Source organism: Equus quagga, chromosome 10 (genome assembly GCF_021613505.1).
Source record: "Equus quagga isolate Etosha38 chromosome 10, UCLA_HA_Equagga_1.0, whole genome shotgun sequence".
In the NCBI taxonomy this organism is placed as follows: Eukaryota; Metazoa; Chordata; class Mammalia; order Perissodactyla; family Equidae; genus Equus; species Equus quagga.
Genome location: NC_060276.1, coordinates 41,647,463 through 41,667,590, shown reverse-complemented (window position 1 = coordinate 41,667,590; position 20,128 = coordinate 41,647,463). Strand labels below are relative to the sequence as shown.

Genomic DNA, 20,128 nt, shown 5'->3' with positions numbered 1-20,128 from the left:
GTTATCAGCCTCTGGAAGAGCAGGACACCAGCCTGGGAGCCAGTGCTCATAAGTGATTCAGCAGGAATTTATGGAAGGGAAGCCTAGGCTTGCCTCCAACTTGATGAACCTTCAGGGGGGCATTCTGGAGATCTTGGCCTTTGTATTTTCAGAACAACTTGTACGTATTCTTCCTGAGTATCTTATGTAGCTGGCCTAAGAGATGGCTAAAGATCAAGTGAAACTTCTGAAGGTAATCTATCTTACTCAATAGAAGCAGTCAAAAGGGAAAGCCTTGGAAATGTGGGTCAACATGAAGTTGCCCTGCTTGCTCCTTTCCATAACTCAGGTAAAGAACTGGAAGTGAAACCTTGTGCGATGATGTAGGCTCACCTCTTGAAGGGATTCCAGCTACAGATTTCCAAGGATCTCCTCAAGGCTGTAGAATGGCATGTGGTTCATGACTAGTGTCCTATAACAGAGGCACAGAAGCCCTGGTGCTTCTCAAATCTCTGAAATATGTAAGAAGGAAACTCAGACAAGTGTAAGAAATAAAATAAACCACCTACAAAAGGATCCATGTGTATTTCCACAGGAACTAAGTTACAGTGAGGCCCTTACCTTAGGGTTGGCTATAAGCTAGTCTGCCTCTATCTCTTCCAATGTTTGTGTAATGACTACAGGTGTAGACGAGGTCTCAATTCATTCCTTACTATTGGAGTTCTTAAATTATAAGTTAATTTCAACCTCTATATCTTTCACCTCTTGTGGGGAAAGAAGGTGATGGCCTGTGATATTGACTTTCAGTTCAGTGAAGCAGAGCAAGTCTAAGATCAGTAGCAGTGGACTTTGGTGCTCTTTTCAAGCCACCAGCCTGGTTCACACTCATTCACCATCTTTGCAGTGGAATCCTCCATCCACTTATCTTCTCAGATCCTCTTCAGCATCTCTTATACAGGCCTTCTAACTCCAAGAGCATAAATAACACTCCTAAGCACTTCAACTGAATATTTAGCTCTGAACTACACCAGGTCTTTTCTTCTCTAAGAAACTCAGAGTAATGGTCTCAAGGGCTCTCAAAGATTCCATATTGTACCATTGGTAGATTTGGGCATGTGCTTTGGTCCTCCATTCCTTCTGGTTCCAGATCACTTTCCCTCAACTAAGGAGTTGAAAAGAGGCTACACAGGGAACTCTTTCAGACTCCAAATTGCATGATCTAAGAGATTGAAAGAGTTTTGTTTGTTCATTTCCATGGGACTATTGTAAGATGAGAGAGACCCAGAGTGGATCTTCACAGTGCTCAGCTTTCCTCCCAGATGAGGGCAGAACAACCCTTGACAGAGGCAGATCCAGAAGAGAGACCCAATGTTCTCCCCTATCCCTCCTTCTATCCTGCAATTGTTGACTAGAAATCCACAGTTATTTCTCTGTTCATATTAGCCTTGAGTATGTGAGGCCCTGGTAGTAGGTAATTTAAATGAGGATCATTGCAAAGGTTAATTTTATGTCAACTTGACAGAACCACGAGGTGCCCAGATATTTTGACTAAATGTTCTTGCTGGGTGTTTATTTGAGGATGTTTCTGGGTGAGATTACCCTTTGAATCTATAAACCAAGTAAAGCAAATTTCCCTCTCCAGTGTGGCTGGACATCTTCCAATTGGTTCAGTGTCTAAATATAACAAAAAAGCAGAGGAAGGGAGAATTCGCTTTCTCCACCTGGCTGCATGAGCTGGGACACTGGTCTTCTCCTGCCCTTGGACTGGAACTTACACCATCAGCTCTCTTGGCTCAGATTAGGACTAGAACTTAAATGATTTTTTCTCAGGCCTTTGGACCTGGACTGGAACTACACAATTAGCTTTTCTAGATCTCCAGCTTACAGAGGGCAGGTTGTGGGACTTCTTAGCCTTCATAACTGCATAAACCAATTCTTTTTTTTTTTTTGAGGAAGATTAGCCCTGAGCTAACTACTGCCAATCCTCCTCTTTTTGCTGAGGAGGACTGGCCCTGAGCTAGCATCCATGCCTATCTTCCTCTATTTTATATATGGGACAACTACCACAGCATGGCTTGTCAAGCAGTGCCATGTCCGCACCCGGGATCTGAACTGGCGAACCCCGGGCTACCGAGAAGGGAACGAGCGAACTTAACAGCTGTGCCACCCAGCCGGCCCCAAGCCAATTCCTTTTAATAAACTCCTTTATCTAGATATAGATCTCTATCTGTCTATCTATCTATCTATTTATCTATCTAATCTATCTATCATCTGTCTATCTCCTATTGGTTCTGTTTCTCTGGAGGACCATGATTAATACAATTATTAACTCATGGTTTTCTTTCTGTCTTTGCTGGGCTTCAGAGAGTATAAATTACTCCAAACATAGTTTATTGGCTTTTCCTAAAGATAAACATTATAACTAACAAGGCTACTTTAATGAAAGATGCTGAACAACCAAACTTTTATTCCAATTCCACTGGTAATGGTCCATGTACTAAAGTCTTCTTTGACTCCTTTCACAGAGTAGTGTTTTTAAAATAGCAGTGGCCCCTTTCCACATGTTAAGAATATCCTTCCTTTCCATTCACTCAGATGTATTTATATGCACTAATTTGTCCAGGTTATAGCTTCATTACAATTTAGAAATGAGAAAACATATATCATAAAATCAGCAAGATAAAAGAAATCCTCTCCTATGAGGTTAGTAAAATTGGACACTAAGCACCATAGAAAGATAATATGAGCAAGGAAAATTATGGTACTTGTATAATTATAGACGCAAAAATTCTAAATAAAGTATTAGCAAACTGAACTAACCAATGTCTTATAAAGTAATGTAATCACAAAGAATTTATTCCAGAAATGAAAGGAAAGTGGAACATTAAAACATCTATCAATGAATTTCTGATTATTCCTGGAAAATTGAATTCAAATGCTTTTTTGTTCCCACCAGAAAATCTCCTAAAATGCAGAAAAGGTGAAAAAAAGGAAAAAATCAGAAGTAGAAACAAAGGACGCCACACAAAAAAAAATGTGAGCAAAATTTTGGAAGCTGGAAAAGAGATGGATCCATAGTAACTCCTGAGCGGACCTCAGAAACTAAACACTAAGCCTTCAAGAAACAAATTGCGTAACCCTAAAAGACTCAGGAACTGGAAATGCTAAGTATCTTCCAAGGGAGAGACCAGAAGATGAGTCTGATTAGAGGAGGATTTATGGAAAGCATCTAAAAAAGAATATTTAATCAACCCTATATTCTGCACCATCTGAAACAGCTAGGATTCCCACCTCAGGCTCACCATCAACTCCAGTTTTCTTCACACTCTCACACTATTTTACTGGTCCCTGTAACAGCCATTGCACCTCATCCTACAACAATTAGTTTTTCCATTTTGTGGGCATTAGGGTGAAGAAGAGTGACAAACGTTCATTTAAAAAATCAATCTGTGGGTCCAGCCTGGTGGTGTAGTAGTTAAGTTCCCGTGCTCCACTTTGGCAGCTCAGGTTCGCTGGTTCTGATCCCAGGCATGGACCTATGTACCCTTGTCAAGCCATGCTGTGGCAGGCGTCCCACACATAAAGTAGAGGAATATGGGCACGGATGTTAGCTAAGGGCCAATCTTCCTTGGCAAAAAGAGGAGGAGGGCTGGCGGTGGATGTTAGCTCAGGGCTCATCTTCCTCAAAAAAAAAAAAAATCAAGCTGTCAAAAAAAGACCAGAGCAATCTAGATCTTCTCTTCTTAGGACTGATGGGCAACTGATCAAATAGGCATGACAGAGGGACAAGAACAGGGCAGGAGTGGGAAGCACCAGGCTCCTGCCCAAATTCATCCAGTGTTTTTAAACCCTCTCTGAAGAAGACTGGAGCATCTGCTGCAGATGTGCTTGTGGCAAGTTTGAATCTTCTTTCTCTGCTTCTTCATAATTGTTCCATTTCTTTAAAGGTAAAGCCCATATTTAACCACTCAACTTCTGCTGAAATAATTTGCAACAACGGCAGCTACCTTATTGAAGGAGGATATTATTGGGGCACTTAGGGCCATGTTTGCTCTTGCCCCAACTTTGAGAGCAGGCACTAAAATCCATCCCTCACCCCTCAAACAATGATAAATCTAATTACAAAAATATTTAAGGTTCCTTTTATGACATCTTCAGGGGAACAAAGGAAGAGCTTCCTTGGCACAATGCACAGCAAAACTTTATCAAATTCCTTTCACTAGGCAGTCTTGCTTCCCTTCCCTGCAGCCTCAAGAGATGGATGAGCACCAGCTCCTGCCCTGCCTGAGCAATCTCCTTTTCTCTACATCTCTGTCCTAAGTGGAGGCGTTTGCCTCTCTCAGCTTCTTATGACTGAATCCTCACATACATCACTCCCCTTCAGCACATGGAGGATCTCTCTTTGTATCCCTCTTCTTTAAATTAGGGGACGGTTGTATATAGTAAATGTTTTTTCGTTGTCACATTGTTTTTCTCATTTCCTTCTCATAACTTGTAATATAACTCTTGCTCACCACAGGATTTCCCGTGGCCCATAGTGTCTCAACAGATTGTGTAGTTTGGAGCTGTGGTTCCTGCCTGGATCCAAGAATTTCAGCAAATTCTTCTTTCGTCCATGAAATATCAAAGGTGTTTATTGCTACCCAGTCTTGGCCAGATCAGAGCTGCTTGTTTAAAAAGACTCTTATTTCACATCATTTTTACCAAAGTTTGGGGTGGGGCTGTGTTTGTTGGGTCTTCTATACACACACAAGGGTGAAGTGAGCAGCCATGATTAAGCCCATTCCTAGGACCCCTAGAGGGTGAACATTCAGGGGCCTGGTTTCTGAATTGTGAAATGTGGAACAGAGAATGTGCATTTGAGTTAGGTTTCTGGGGAACTAGGTTATGAGTTCATTCTTTTATCCAACCAAAAATTATTTTAATAGATTTTTTGATGTATAATTGACATGCAATCAACTGTATATATTTAAATTGTATAACTTGTTAAGTTTTGACACATGCATGCACCCATGATATCATAACTACTATAAAGATAACAAACATATTAATTAATTCCCCCCAAATTCTTCATGCCTCCCCATCCCCTACCAGAGCCCTTCCACCATCCACAGACAACCACTGATTTGCTTTCTGTTACTATAAATCAGTTTGCATGTTCTAGAGTTTTATATTAATGGAAGAATATACTTCATACTCTTTGTCCTCTAGATTCTTTGATTTCACATATTTATTGTGAGATTCATCCATGTTGTTAAGTGAATCAATAGTTTGTTCCTTTCATTTCTGAGTAGAGCTCCACAATTTGTTTTTCCATTAACCAAGTGGTAGATGTTTCAGTTGCTTCCAGTTTTAGGCTATTATAAATAAAGCTGCTACAAAACACGTACAAGTCTTTGGGTGGACATACGCATTCATTTCTCTCGGGTAATTATCCAGGTGTGGATTGGGTAGATATAAGTTTAACTTTTAAAAAACTTCAAAATTGTTCTTTGAAGTGCTTTTACCGTTCTACATTTTCACTTAACCAATAATTATTGAAATTCTACTACGTTCCAGGTACTCTTCTAGATGCTAGGGATAGAGCGTTGAGCAAAGCAGACAAACATGCAAGTCCTCATTCAGAAGAGCTGGAGGGGGGCCCCAAAGTGGTCTCCAGGAAGCAGTCTCTGAGATTGAATTTAGTATGCTGGATGTTTTTTATGGAGTTCCATAGGGATCAACACCTGTAGAACGGAGGAAGAAGAAGTAGGATTAAGCCAGGGGAAAAGCCAGCATATGATGTGATAGCTTTTGCCCACTTCATGTGGAGCTCCGGAGCTAAATGTCTCGCCAGATTTGTCAAGCATTGGGCCTAAGTGGCTGGGCCCTTATACTCTGCCTCTATCAATGAGAAACACCATAGAAAGGGCATGACTATGGGCAAGACAGCTCTCTGCAGCAGAGGTTATCCCGGAAACCACTGACTGCTGAAGGCTAACTGCTGATATCAATGCCAGTAGGGTGAGCAACAAGTCTTCCCTTGAAGGGGAAATCTAGGCAGTGTGACTCTGTGTTCATCACAGTCTACCCTTTGCTCTGATTGGATCCACTTTTCTACATATGTCCAAGGAGTAGATTCTCTAGGATCCAATGAGTCTGTATTACTGAAGAGAACTTAGAAGATGGTAAGTACTGGCCCATACCACTACAGCTGTTCTTGTGGCCACAACTAATACTCATCTCTTTCTTCCACTATCCATTCTAGATTCCCTTTATCTTCAGGTCATAAGTCTGATGGTTTTAATGGGTTATGAGTGGCATTATTTAGACCCTCATCTTTGGTCACCTTACCCTTCCCTGGCCTGGGTTTCCACCTTGTGCTTTTACCAACAAAACTGGGAAGGGGTGTACCAAAAAGCATCACTTGGGAGCCAAACATATTTCTCCCTTCCCTCGATGTGTAATAACATCCCGACCTTCTTCTGATGATCAGAGTCAATTACTCCTGCCAGGAAGGTGACTCCTCTTTCTGTGGGATATTTGGTGTGCACAGGGAGGACAAAGTGTACAAGTGGCATTTGTAGCTTGTAATTCAGTGGCCCAGAGTTCTAGGAACCAGGCAATCAAATTTCTCAAACTGAGTCAATTGGAATGATGGCAAGTGAGGTCACAGCTGCTTGCACTCCTTGTTTCCAAGATCTATGTATTATTCCTTTTGAGGACCAGAACCCTACAAAAAAAGTCTTTTATTCACGGTATATACTGAGTCCTGGAGGATGACTTCCAATGTTACTAAAATATTGCCTCCAAACAAAACTTTCCCTGGGCCTTCAGCAGTCCATTCCAATCCTCTAATAGGCAGCAGCTTCTCGTTGGTGTGGAATGTCATATGACCAGTGGATTCCATGTTTATGGGTCCATTTCCACACATTGTTGCTGTAAAGCAAATCTCCTTGTCTGGTATGTTTTCTGGGAATCTCATGGCAGTGAATCAAGTACTCTGTATGCTCTTTGATGGAAGTGACGGCTGAGGCCTTGCAGATAAACAATTACCTGGAATGTGTGTATATTACTCTCAAAAGAATTATTGGCCTTTTCAGGGTGAAAAGTCCCAATCTGTTCAACGAGTCACCATATTTGAGGCTTAACGTTGGTTTCTGGTGCTGGAAAGTTGGACATTCAACAGTGGCAAAGCTGTATTCGTTTAGATAATTCAAGGCCCATACTTTTAGGCCCAGGCATAACCTCCATCTCTCCCACCATGGCCACTTTGTACATGTTCCCATCAATATCAATAAACATAGATATTAAAATTTTAACAGGGGCTGGCCCCGTGGCCGAGTGGTTAAGTTCACGCGCTCCACTTCAGCGGCCCAGGGTTTTGCTGGTTCAGATCCTGGGCGTGGACATCACACCGCTCATCAGGCCACGTTGAGGCAGTGTTCCACAATTAGAAGGTGGCCACAACTAGAAGGACTCACAGCTAAAATATACAACTGTATACTAGGGGGATTTGGGGAGTAAAAAGCAGAAAAAAAATTTATCAGCCCATGGAGTTTATGTATACCCCTTCCCCATCCGTTGCTAGGGCTTCCCCCAATCCTTCAATAAACTCATGTTCCCAGTAAAATTCTCCTTTCCTCTGAATTAAAACAAATTTCACATGCTTCCTGATGGGGCTTGCCACAATGAAGTAATTTAAGATATCCTAAAGGAAGAAAATACCTCTCTTGTCAGGTTAAAAATAATAGAGTAGTTGAGATGATATTGAATACTTGCTTTGCTAGTTCCTCATTTGTCCTGGAGTTCCCTATCCTCTAATGAGGTGGTAGCCAGAAAATCTTATAAATGACTCCACGTGCATATGTTAGTGGAGTGCTGGCTTTCTACATATCCCAAAGACATCCCTTTTGGGAAATTTATGTGCATTTTATTACTCATATTTCAAAGATAATTCCAAATATTTCAAGCCAAAGTGGTGAGTAATTATGGCATTTCATATTAGTGAGATATTTTAGGTCAAGAAAGTCTTGTAGTGTCATGGCCTGACTTCTCCCTTGACCTGTTTTTTTTTTTTTTGGTGAGGAAGATTCGTCCTGGGCTGACATCTGTTGCCAATATTTCTCTTTTTGTTTGAGGAAGATTGTCGCTGAGGCAACATCCGTGCCAATCTTCCTCTGTTTTGCATGTGGGATACCACCACAGCATGGCTTGATGAGCAGTGTGTAGGTCCATGCCTTGGATCTGAACCTGTGAACCCCAAGCTGCAGAAGCAGGGCATGAGAACTTAACCACTACTCCACTGGCACTGGGCCAGCCCCTGCCTTGGCCTTCTATGTTGTTGGCAAACCTCCTGGCTCAAATGTAGAACCAGGTATTTCCCGATGGATATCCTCACCAAAGCTACAACCTTCAAAAACTGTTCCAATCCTTAAAACTTATCCTTTGCTTCTTTATATCTTTCTCTAACTCATGTGTATACATTTTTTTCTAAAAACATGATGAACTTCTTGAAGCAAGTGATAGGATCTTAAAAGCTTTTGTATCAATGTTCTATATGTTGATTGTAGTGGTTATATGTGTGAATGCATTTATCCAAACTTACCAAATTATACACCTAAAATGGATGCATCATATTGAACATAAATTATAGCTCACTAAAGTCAATTTTTAAAATATATTTGTATCCCTTCCAGAATCTAGAGCTGCGTCCTGCTCATATGTAGAACCAACAATTGCAAAGATCCACATTCCAAGACACACACTTGATTCCTTTTGATCCTTTGCAACAAACATAGACTTCATCAGCAAGTTCAGTACTTCCAGAGTACATCTTAGTTCAAACTCCTTCTCCCCCATCCAATACTAAGATCCTGGTCCATGCCACCATAACCTCTCACTCTCATGTCCGTAGTAGCCTCCTAACTCATCTCCTTTTCTCCTCCCGTTGCTCTACTTTAGTCTGTTTTCCAAAGAACAGTCAGAGTGAGTTTTAATAAAGTAGATTATAATAATACCCCTACCTTTCTTAAAGTGCCCCGATGGCTCCATCGTAATAGAACAAAACCTAGAGTTCTTACTGGCCCACAAGGCCTTCTGTGATCTGGCTCCTCCTACCACTCTAACTCCATTTTCCTAACACTATCCTTCTAATTCACACTGGCATCCAAGCTGTTTCCTAAACATTCCAGGCTTGTTCACACCTTAGGGCCTTTCTTCGTGCTGTTCCCTCTGCCTGGAGGGCTCAGCTCCTATATCTTCCCACTGTTTGCTGCTTGAGTATCAGATCAAAGTCATTTCTTCAGAAAATCCTTCCCTGACGTCCCCACCCTAGTCATCTTCTATCACATTTCCCCCATATTATTTTTGTAATAGTATTTAATTCTTGAGTATATCAACCCCTTTAGAATGCAAGCTCCATGAGAACCAGGACTGTGTCCATCAGATTCTCTGCTTTATCTCCAGTGCCTATCACAGTGCCTCTCATATTGTTGGTAACCAATAAATACTTGTTGAATGAATGAATGACATGGATTAAACATACATAAGCTAAATTGTGATAAGCCAGGCAGAGTTTGGGACAGAGGATTTGAGAGGATGGGAAAGCGAGTTCAGGTGTCTCTGAAGCAGCAGTTTTGTCTGAATCTAGGAAAATTATGATTGGAAAATTGGGTAGAAAGAAGACGATAATTGAGAGAGTGCTTCTAGCTGCCTTGGGTGTAACAGTGTAGCACATGTTCTATACCAATTTTCTTTCTTTCTTAATGAGAGAATCACAAATTTATTTGGGACAGTAATGTTCCCAGTAAAATACCCCATGTGTAGCCTCCTTTGCAGCGAGGTGTGGACACATGACAAACTCCTGCCTAGTGAGGTGACTGCAGAAGTGTTGTCTGGTAGTTCCAGGAAGGCAACTGAAAGGGAGCTGAATTTCTCAGACCAAGGTATTTCTAACACCATCTGTTGTGGACTAAATTGTATCCCGCCTAAATTCATATGTTGAAGCTCTAGTCCCCAGTACCTCAGAATGTGACTGTGTTTGAAGACAGAGCCTTTAAAAAGGTGATGACGTTAAAATGAGGCCATTAGGGTGGGCCCTAATCCAATCTGATTGGTGTCCTTTTAAGAAAAGAAGTTTAGGACACAGAGACATCAGGGGCATGTATGCACAGAGGGATGACCATGTGAAAAAGGAGCAAGAGGGCGGCCATCTGCAAGCCAAGGAGAGAGGGCTCAGAAGGAACCAAACATGCTGACATCTTGATCTCGGACTTCTAGACTCCAGACTGTGAGGAAATAAATTTCTGTTGTTTACGCCACTCAGTCTGTGGTATCTTGTTACGGTAGCCCTAGCAAACTAATATACCATCAGATAAGGTTTTCAATTTTGACAGCTCATTAGAATCAACTGAGGAACTTTAAAGATACTGATAACTGGACCTATCCGTAGAGATTCTCATTCAGTTGGTTGAGTCTGAGCATTGGAGGGGATTCTAATGGATATTCAAAGTTGAATAGCATAGGTCTAGGAGAATAATGTTTTTGTATCCTATAGAGTAGGATGAGAGCGATGAGTGTAGCATCACTTAGAAGGCATTTCCCGCTCATATCTCCCTCCTTTCACTATTTTTACCCCTCCCCATATCTCCCTTCTTTTTCTGCTCTATGCTGATCCACACAGATGGACCCGGAAATTCTCTCACCTCTTAGTTCTGTTTCAAGTCCAAGGTCAGTCATAATTTGAGCCACATTAAGTGGCTTCAGGCCCACTTCTGCCCTCCCTGCCAAGGAAAGTGAGGGGCTTTTCGGTCTCTTATTCTGCCTGTTAGCCTGAGTTAGGGCAGCTCTCTTTAGAAATACCTTCAGGCCTCTTAATCCAATTAGAAAATGGGCAAAAGACATGAACACACATTTTCCTGATGGCAAATAGGCACATGAAAAGGTGTTCAACATCTTTAGCCATCATGGAAATGTAAATTAAAAGCATAGTGAAGTATTACACACACATATCAGAATGGCTAAAAAATAGTGACAACACCAAATGCAAGGCAAGGCTATGGGTAAACTGAGTCACTCATGCATCACTAATGGGAATGTAAAATGTTACTGGCACTCTAGAAAATAATGTGGCATTTTCTTTCAAAACTAAACAAGGAATTGCCATATGATACAGCAATTATACTCTGGGTAATTTACTGAGAGAAATAAAAATTTATGTTCACACAAAAACCTGTGCACGAATGTTCATAACAGTTTTATTCATAATAGTTAAAAAGTGGAAACAGCCCAGGTGTCCTTCAATAGGTAAACGGTTAAACAAACTGCACTACCTCCATACCACAGAATACTATTCAGCAGTAAAAAAGGAACAGACTATCAATACACTTAACAACTTGGATTGATCTAAGGGAAATGATGCTGAGTGAAGGAAATCCATTCCAAAGGGTTATATACTATATGATTTTATTTATGTGACATTTTTAAAATTACAATAGTGTTTGATAGAGGTTAGGGATGTGGGGCCAGGGAGAAGGTAGGTGTGGCTATAAAGGATAGCATGAGGTAATGGAACCTCATTGTGGTAATGTGGTAATGGAACAGTTTTGTATCTTGTTAGTGGTGATAGCCATAGAAGCCACATAGCTGGTAAAAGTGCATGGAATTATAATACACACAGAGACACTCTAACACACACCTGAGAGCATGTAAAACTGGTAAAATCTCAGTATGTTCTGCAGACTGTACCAATGTCCGTTTCCTGGTTTTGATCTTGTACTGTTGTAATGCAAGATGTTTTCACCGGGAGAAGATGAGTGAAGGGTATATGTGACCTCCCTGCACGTATTTTTGCCATGTTTTGTGAATCAATAATTATTTCCAAATAGAAAGTTAAAAAACAATGCAGAACTTGTGGGACAAATAGGGTTAGGTACACAATAGTAAAAACTCTTTCAATGACATATTAAAAATAAGAATAAGAACTTAATAAAAACGTTAGCATCATTTTAAATTTGTTAAATGATTAAGAAATTCATAAATACTACAATAAATACAGCACTTTACTTGACAAAGATGTTGTTTGTTTATAGATGTGAGTGTTGAAAGGGTCGCAGCTTGTGAGTTACTGTGAAGTGGTGGAGAGAAGATAATCAGGACGCAGGGAGCAAAGTCTGGATTTTAGGGTAGTCCAGGAATTGAGTCCCTCCTCTATAATTTTCAAACACTGTGGAGTGCTGATATAAATGCTAGAGACTGCCAGGGATGAAGGCGGAGACAAGACCTTTAGTCCTGGTCCTTTTGGCTCATGGCTGGGGCAGAAGAAGAGCAATCCAATATACACAACATACAATGTGCAATGTCATTTTTTAATATGAAAATAAACAAGGATCTTGAGTGGGAAAAGTACATAACGACTGGCAGACCTACAAGGTAAACTTCGGCTACTTGGTCAGCTGGGCTCCAACTATAGCCATGGATGTGGCTTCAGGTTGGAAGAAAGATACAACAAATACGGTGAGGATGAAAAGGAGAACATCTAAGGGCTCCTTTATAGGACTTTGTTTTCAAGATCCTAGGTGACTGCATGAAGGCCTCCTCTGGGATTTTGCCCTTCATCTGGAGATAATGAAGAGAGAGAATTGGGGTGTCAGCAGAGCCAGGAGCCCTTTCATTCCCAGGACAACTGGCTTCTGTCTACTTAGCCTTCCTGAAAACGTGGAGATCCATTTCTTTATATCTCTGAATTCTCATACTTCACTTTTTGATAAGTAAAGAGTTTTGCAGTGGTGGTATAGTCTAGTCATTGTACTGAAAACCATGGTGAGTGGGGCCAGATGACCTCCCTTAGGACCTAAGTGGAGACACTTTGACCACACAATGTCACTGCTAAATCTATGCTATAGAAACAAGCCCCCAAGTTTACCAAGATGTTATGTACCAGAATGAGCAGGTGGCACTGAATGTAATGTTGAAAAAGCAGTGAAAAGGCAAATGTCTATCAGTAATAGCTTATGGCCTACTGGAATTCAATTGTTTAGTATACAGATCTCAGAAGGAAAAAGGTAGCTTAACATATACTGAGAGAAACTATACTGTTGCTAACAATAAATAAACAAGAAGTTTTAAAACAATATGTATGGTAGGAAAACTGAGTTTTATAATATATTTAAATATATTAGTATAAAATTAGAACATTTTTCACACGTGAACTTGCACGAAAAAAATAAATAGATGTCAAATCTTTACATGCAAGTCTCCATTATTCACTCCTCTGCTCCTCCAAGCTCCCTCCTATCCTGTGCACACACAGCACTCACTTCTGAGACCACTGGAGGTTCATCCCAGACTGGGCTGAGAAAGCGTGCACCGTCTCCTGCTGCTCCGGGCAGAGCATAGGCACAGAGCTGGAGGAGGGTGTGGGCACCTGGATGGAGAAGGTGCTCTGCGTCTTGTTGGAGGTGGAGTGCTCACAAACAGCTCATCACTCTACGATGCATAGACTGGAGGAAAATGTGCCCTTGGACAAACGGACAGACGGACAACCCCACACCCCCAACAACGATTCTACTCCCACTGCACACAGCAACCAGATTCCTTCCATACCCCTACTGTGCCTGCCCCTCAGATTCCCTTGGCTGGTACCTCTATTCCTCCCACAGAGCCCACCTTTGGAGAGATTGTCTACCAGCTTCACCCAGGGATGGTTTTACACTCTCATTTACCCTGTACTCAGCACAAGGGAATGGACAGTCTCATCCTTATTTTCAGAAGAAGACAGTGAGTCCTGGGGAGGTCATGTGACTTGACCAAGATCACACATCTAGTCAGCATAGGAGTCAATAAAAGAGCCAAATATTCTGACTCCAGAGCCCATGCTCTTACCTGCTAGGCTAGACTGTTTCTTTGCTCTACCCATTGACTTTCTATAATATTGAGAAAACCCCAAGGGCTGTACCACCACATTCTGACACCCCTAAGCCCAGACTGGATGGATGTTCCCACTCACAACACAGCACTCACCTGGAATTGCTGGCAGGGATAGCGATGAAGGTCCATGTAAAGGCACGAACAGAACCTTTTGACTTTCTCACGACTTCAAAAAAAACCGACAAACAACAATACCTCCTTAGAGTGACACATGCTTTACATGCTCACACAGTGTTAGTCAGGGTCTGCCTTGGTACTCATGCTGAAGGGAACACTTGTCCCCTGGGAATCAAGCTTTCCAGAATGGAGGGGGCAAAATTGGGAGCAGCCTTCTCCCAGTGACAGGGACCCTGCTATGTGTCGGGCTCTGTGACAACTACTTCACAAGTTCCTTTAGTTCATTTTTCACAGCTACCCAAGAGGTGGATATTATTAACCCCGTTTTTCAAATGAAGAAACTTAGAGGTTAAGTAACTGGCCCAAGTTCACAGAGTAAGTATCTGGGATGAGAGACATCAAACTCCACAGCCTGTGTCCCTGTGCCTGCTGTGCAGGGCAGACAGGCATGGACGCAGGTCAGACCAGGATGGTTTGGAGGCAGAGTGGGGACTGAAGAACACAGAGGGAGTAGGAAGAGAGGGGAAGGGATCAGGGAAGCTGGAGAGTTCTGAGGGGGAGCCCAGCCAGGGAGAGGGAGCAGTGGGGCATCTAGTGGAGACTCCACATACACTCACCTTCCTTGAACACCTCATTGACAGAGAAGCACAGCACCCTTTCCTGAAAGGGAAGAGCCCAGGGGCTCAGTCACCACCTAAGCCTCCTACCCACCTGCAGCTTTCTGTGCCTGGCTGAGGGAGGAAGCAGGTGCTCACCGTTTGGAGCCACATGTCCACCAGAAAGGAGCTGAAGTCATGCTGAGTTCTGGGCAACACACAGAGAGAGCGCAGGATGTCATGTTTTGTACTCTTCAACAGCTGAAGCCGCAGGTCTGTGGGGGGAGGAGAGCGAAGGTCAGGGACTGCCACATCCTGGGTCTTGACTGACCCCTCCATGACCCCTTTCCCTGCCCAATCTTCCCACACGCACAGGGGTCCTTGAGTTTCTTTATATTCCTGTTATCCCTGACGTACTCGCACAAGATGCTTCTAGGAGAGAAAGAGGAACAGGAGGTGGTGGTCTATCCACTGGGTGTTTCCAAGAGCTGGCCTGTGTCTGCTGGGGAGCTACAGGGCCCAGGAACAGAGTCTGAGCTGCGATACTCACGGAGCTGGGTCCTTGGGGTTGAAAGGGACACTCAGGGAAAAGCAGGCCTTGTCAAGGTAAGCACCGAGAAGACCCTGTCAGTCTCCAGAGTCATAGGTCAGGTAATATCTGTGGGGGAACAGAAGGGACAAGCTGCCTGTGTGACTCGGGCTCCAAATGAGACTTCAAAGACCCAAGAAGCAGACCTGAGCTTAGGCGGCCTCCCCCGGCCCAGCCGTCCCCTTCCTCAGATTCCCAGGAGTATTTACCGCCACAGGAATTGCAGGACTAGACTCTTCAGTGCATCAGATTCAAAGAAGCTTCCCTGAAATTACAACAGTTTTCAGGACCACAGCTGATACCCCTCCTCATGCACCGCATAAATCTCTGCTTGGTCCTCCCGCCTCACCTTGCAGGTTGGTAGCCTCTTGTGGGCTTCAATACCAAAGTTAGTTGGTGGGCGTGACTCCTGGCCATCCTGGGGAAGGGAAGAGCAAGTCAGCAGTGCTGACCAGGAGCTGGTGCTGGATCATCAGGGAAAAGGATGGGTCCAGCAGGGGGTAAGGGTCAGAGGTCAGGTGTGAAAGGGCCCTGCAAATTCCACGGGCAAGGTTACATTTGGGATCATCATCAAGGTGTCCCTGAAGCCTTTGGAGAATGTTGTTGAATAAGACTGAGAGCCTTTGTCAGGTTCCCACATAGGTGTGTACCACCACCCTCCCACCATGAGGTTTAAGGCTCATGTTCAAAAATGTAACTTGGGAAAGACCTAAAGGGGTTCAGACCAGGTTGTGGGCAGTGTAAGTGTCAGTTAGAGGAGTCAATGATCATGGAATACAATTACCAAGCTTAAAAACTTGGGGAACAATTCCAGGATAGAGCTGCCCAAATCAAGACAAAACAGAAAAGTGAAACTGTGGAGGTGTCCTTCCTCATGAAAGCAAGCAGATTTACATCAGAGACACAGCCCAGGGTGTCCCACCTACACTCCTGTGTTGCAGCCCTCCAGGGCCCTGGGCACCTCCCCCATGGACTGACCCATAGGAAGAGGGCTTGCTTGCTCTCTCTCACTTTTTCCCTCCCCGCCTCCTCCCCTTCCCCCTTGGTAGCTCTCACCTAGACTGCTCTGACTCCTTTCCCATGCACATCACAGCATGTGGAGCCCAGGTCCAGGGCTTCCTTCCCCTCCCTGCCCCCCTTCCTTCTTCCAAGACCTCACTGAAGGCTCCAAAGAGGAGAGGGAATGGAGTGGGAGCCCACGGCTCTGCTACCTCACTGGAGGTCCAGCATTCTGCCAGGAGCAGGACACCCCCAGGGATGGCCCATGATGCTGGAGCATGGAGGTGAGTGAGGCTGGCCTCAAGAGGCTGGGAGGGAAGAGTAGTGGATGAGAACAGAGAGGGAGTGGAGGTAGGAGGACAGAGATGAGAGGAACATAGGGGAGTAGAGACAAAGGAGAGAGAGAAAGCAAAGCAAAGCAAAGCAAAGGGAAGAGAAAGAAGCTCTGCCCTGGTGGTGGGGGTCAGGGAAGAAGAGAGAAGAAAGGTGTAATGGCTCCCCTGCTGCAGCCCTTTCCTTCACCCACCCTGGCTGGCCCTGGACCTGAGGTCAGAATGGAAAAGGTGCACTTGTTGGGCTGGGGACTCATTGGATGCTGGTTGACACTTTGTCACCTGTGTGAGCTCAGTCTGAGCTGAGAATGGGAAATGGAGCAGCCACAGGAGCAAGAGACCTTCCCCAGAAAGAGTAAAAGGTCAGGTCCCAGCTCAGCAAGAGGCTGAGGGTCTGTGGCCCCCTCTATGACCACCGACTCCTCTCCTGATGGCCCCTGTGCAGCTGTGCCTGTCTTAGTCGAGTCCTTGTCTGAGGAATCACACCCATCTTGGGAGACCCAGGGATACTCTGAAGGTCCAAGCAGGATGATGTAACTTGTGGAGGGAGGGAAGTGTCCCTGAGAGGCCTGTCCTCTAAACACAGGTGAGGGACACAGAGAAAGAGATGGCAGGGCCTGTGGTCCTCCCAGAAGACCAAGACTGCTGCTTCCTGCAAACAGTCACTGTCAGGAGTAGCTCAGGCTCCCAGGAGGCAACAGAGGGTACAACTGACCTTATGTTGGTTGACTTATCTGGGAAGGTGGTGCACAGGGAGTTTCTGTCTGTGCTCATCTCTTCTGGCTCCAGCCCTTTACCCTTGTCCAACTTCCCTGCAGACTTCACCTGTGATTATAAGGAGCAACAACGTGGACCAGAGGAAGAGAGCCAGGATGACCCTGCACCCCAGTTCCTATGTTTGCTAACAAATCCACTTCCAGCCTCTTGCCACCACCCCATGAGCCCTCCCACCTTCCCTTCAAAGAAGGATCTGGGTACTGAACCTCACCTCGTTGCTGGGGAGGTTCAAGTTCTTGATGTTGGAGGCATTCTGCACAGTGTTGGACAGGCCAACCAGCTGGCAGGGTTTCGTGTTGCTCAGGTTCCAGGGCAAAATCTATGATGAGGAAAGACTTAGAGTGAGGATCCCAACCAGGGATATCTGAGACCAATCTGCCTCTTCTACCTGAACTCTCCCCATTCACCATCAATCCCAGCAGTGGGCCCAAGTCCTCACCTTGGGCATGTTCTCTCCGTGGATCTGCAGGGAGGCAACCATGTCATTTCCAGGATTCGGTACCATTTCCACACCAAGGGTCATCAAGTCTCCAGGAGGCCGAGAGGAGGGAATGAGAAGGCTGAGAGGGGCCCAGCTGGTACAGCCCCAGCACCAACCCCTCCCCAGGTTTCCATCCCTAAGTCTCCTTCCCAACAGTTAGACCCCTCTGCCCTCACCCTCCCTAGAATTACTGCTGGAGCCTACCAGGGTCAAAGCGGAGTTTGTGGATGTCAAGAGACTGCCGGGAGACATCATATAGTTTGTGCATGGTCAGCTGCAGAGTTAGAGATGGGAGATTTAGTGGCTCTGAGTCTGAGGTGGTGAAGGGAGGTAGTAGGCGGGGGTGGAAGAGGTGGGTCTGCATGTGAGTGCACAACTCGTTTGAGTCTGCACTAACTTTATCTGCTTTGCCTTTTCTGACTTCAGCTCCTTCTGCACAGAGCAGGGAGCATCAGAGGGGCTGACAAAGATAGATATCTGCAAAAAACACAAGAGGGGCTGGGTAAGCACCAGGAAATCTGAGCCTTGGGATCAAGCAAGACCTTGTCCCTGTCCTGCCCTCTTGCCCCTCGCTAGCCCTGGTCATGTCTTTGACACACACCCTTTCATTATTCATATCCTAAATCTTGCCATTGATATTCTTCAATGCAAAGGCAATGTTGGCATTGTCAACAAAGAACTGGGCCTGCATTTTCTCATAGTGAAACTATGGGGAGAGTGACAAGAGAAACAGAATATGAGACCAGAGGGCCCTGCTCATCTGGACCCTCCACCTGCCTTGTTTCCACTCATCTGCCTCACTGTCCTCTCTTACTTTGACCAGGGTGAAGGGGACACTGCATTTCTTCTGAATCAAATTCAACAGCCACTTCTCATCATACTTTATGCCAAATGGAACCTAAGAGTGAGAGAAAAGATGGGAAAAGAGAGTAACATGATGAATTTAAATCTGGAAAATGTATCTAATCAGAGTTTCTTTTAGACTTTTTCACTCAGTTAAATGACTCTCTAAAGAAGTTACGTACCATGAGGGGCCAGCCCGGTGGCACAGCGGTTCAGTTCGCACGTTCTGCTTTGGAAGCCCAGGGTTCACCAGTCCAGATCCCAAGTGCAGATCTATGCACTACTTGTCAAGCCATGCTGTGGCAGGTGTCCCACATATAAAGTAGAGGAAGATGGGCACGGATGTTAGCTCAGGGCCAGTCTTCCTCAGTAAAAAAGAGGAGGATTGGCAGCAGATGTTAGCTCAGGGCTAATCTTCTTAAAAAAAAAATAAGAAGTTCCCATGTGGAGGCTGGCCTGGTAGCATAGTGGTTAAGTTTGTGCATTCTGCTTTGGCAGCTTGGGGTTCACATGTTCAGCTCCCACACACGGACCTACACACTGATCATTAAGCCATGCTGTGGTGGCAACCCACATACACAATAGAGAAAGATTGGTGCAGATGTTAGCTCAGGAACAATCTTCCTCAAGCAAAAAGAGGCCAATTGGCAACAAATGTTAGCTCAGGGCCAATCTTCCTCAGCAAAAACAAAAAAAAGAGAGAGAGAGAGAGAAGGTACCATGGACATGATTTCTCTTTTCTGTATCTTATAGAAATTCTCTTTGTCTCCATTCAAACATTGTCCTCCAAATAATCAGCTTAAAATGTTTAAGGGGATTTTTCTTTTATAAGCTTCAAGGACACTGCCTTCCTCTGCAATAGGACTCCAGAGATTCGAATCCCCCCGCCCCCACACCTCTGCCACACACACATTCAGCTTAAGCCTAACTAAGGCATCCTCAGGGAGTTGCTCCATTTTCTCGGCAGTAGTTTCTATCTTTTCCTTTAGACAACCTCCCTGGACCTCCTGAAGTTAGCCTGTCTCTTGTTGTCACTTCTCTGAACCTGCCCTTAGAGGATTGAGGATATTAACTCCTAGTAATAAAAAGAACAGATTACCAACTCCTCCTGCTCCCAGCAAAGTACTAGCATCTTTACATGAGACCAACAAGACTCCCCCTGACCTGTCTCTGCTGTACATTCAATACATTTTGCCAGGATACTCGCTGTGATTTTAAACCAAGTCCCTGGGGTTCCATCTTGACCTTTCTCCTCCCTTTCTCTCTCTGGAGGCATTCTATCTGTCCACATGTCCATAAAAGCATGGATCCGGTTTCTATAATACCACTTGACTCTCTTTCGGTAGGGTTGAAGGGCATAGGGAATGTTGTGGTGGACAGGAGAGAAGGAAGGAGTCCATGAATGCTAAGAAAGTCTTTTATATAGGTTTGCTCCACAGATACTAGTGCTATAATAAAGTTTGCTCAAGCGCTAATCAGTCCTAGTATTCCTCACTCGGCCTAGTTG

At 44.3% G+C, this 20,128-nt stretch overlaps 1 protein-coding gene across 1 annotated transcript; it reads right to left on the bottom strand.

Moving 5' to 3' along the window:
- Nucleotides 1–12,082: 12,082 nt before the first annotated feature.
- LOC124245434 (nuclear RNA export factor 3-like) lies at nt 12,083–19,912 on the bottom strand. The gene is given in 16 exon segments (XM_046672848.1): nt 12,083–12,269; nt 13,981–14,053; nt 14,622–14,664; nt 14,760–14,875; nt 14,974–15,032; nt 15,151–15,258; nt 15,399–15,454; nt 15,539–15,607; nt 15,974–16,010; nt 17,236–17,345; nt 17,737–17,825; nt 17,983–18,052; nt 18,172–18,255; nt 18,380–18,484; nt 18,593–18,676; nt 19,829–19,912. Coding segments are annotated over 16 exon segments (1,374 nt in total).
- Between the last annotated feature and the right edge of the window lie 216 nt (nt 19,913–20,128).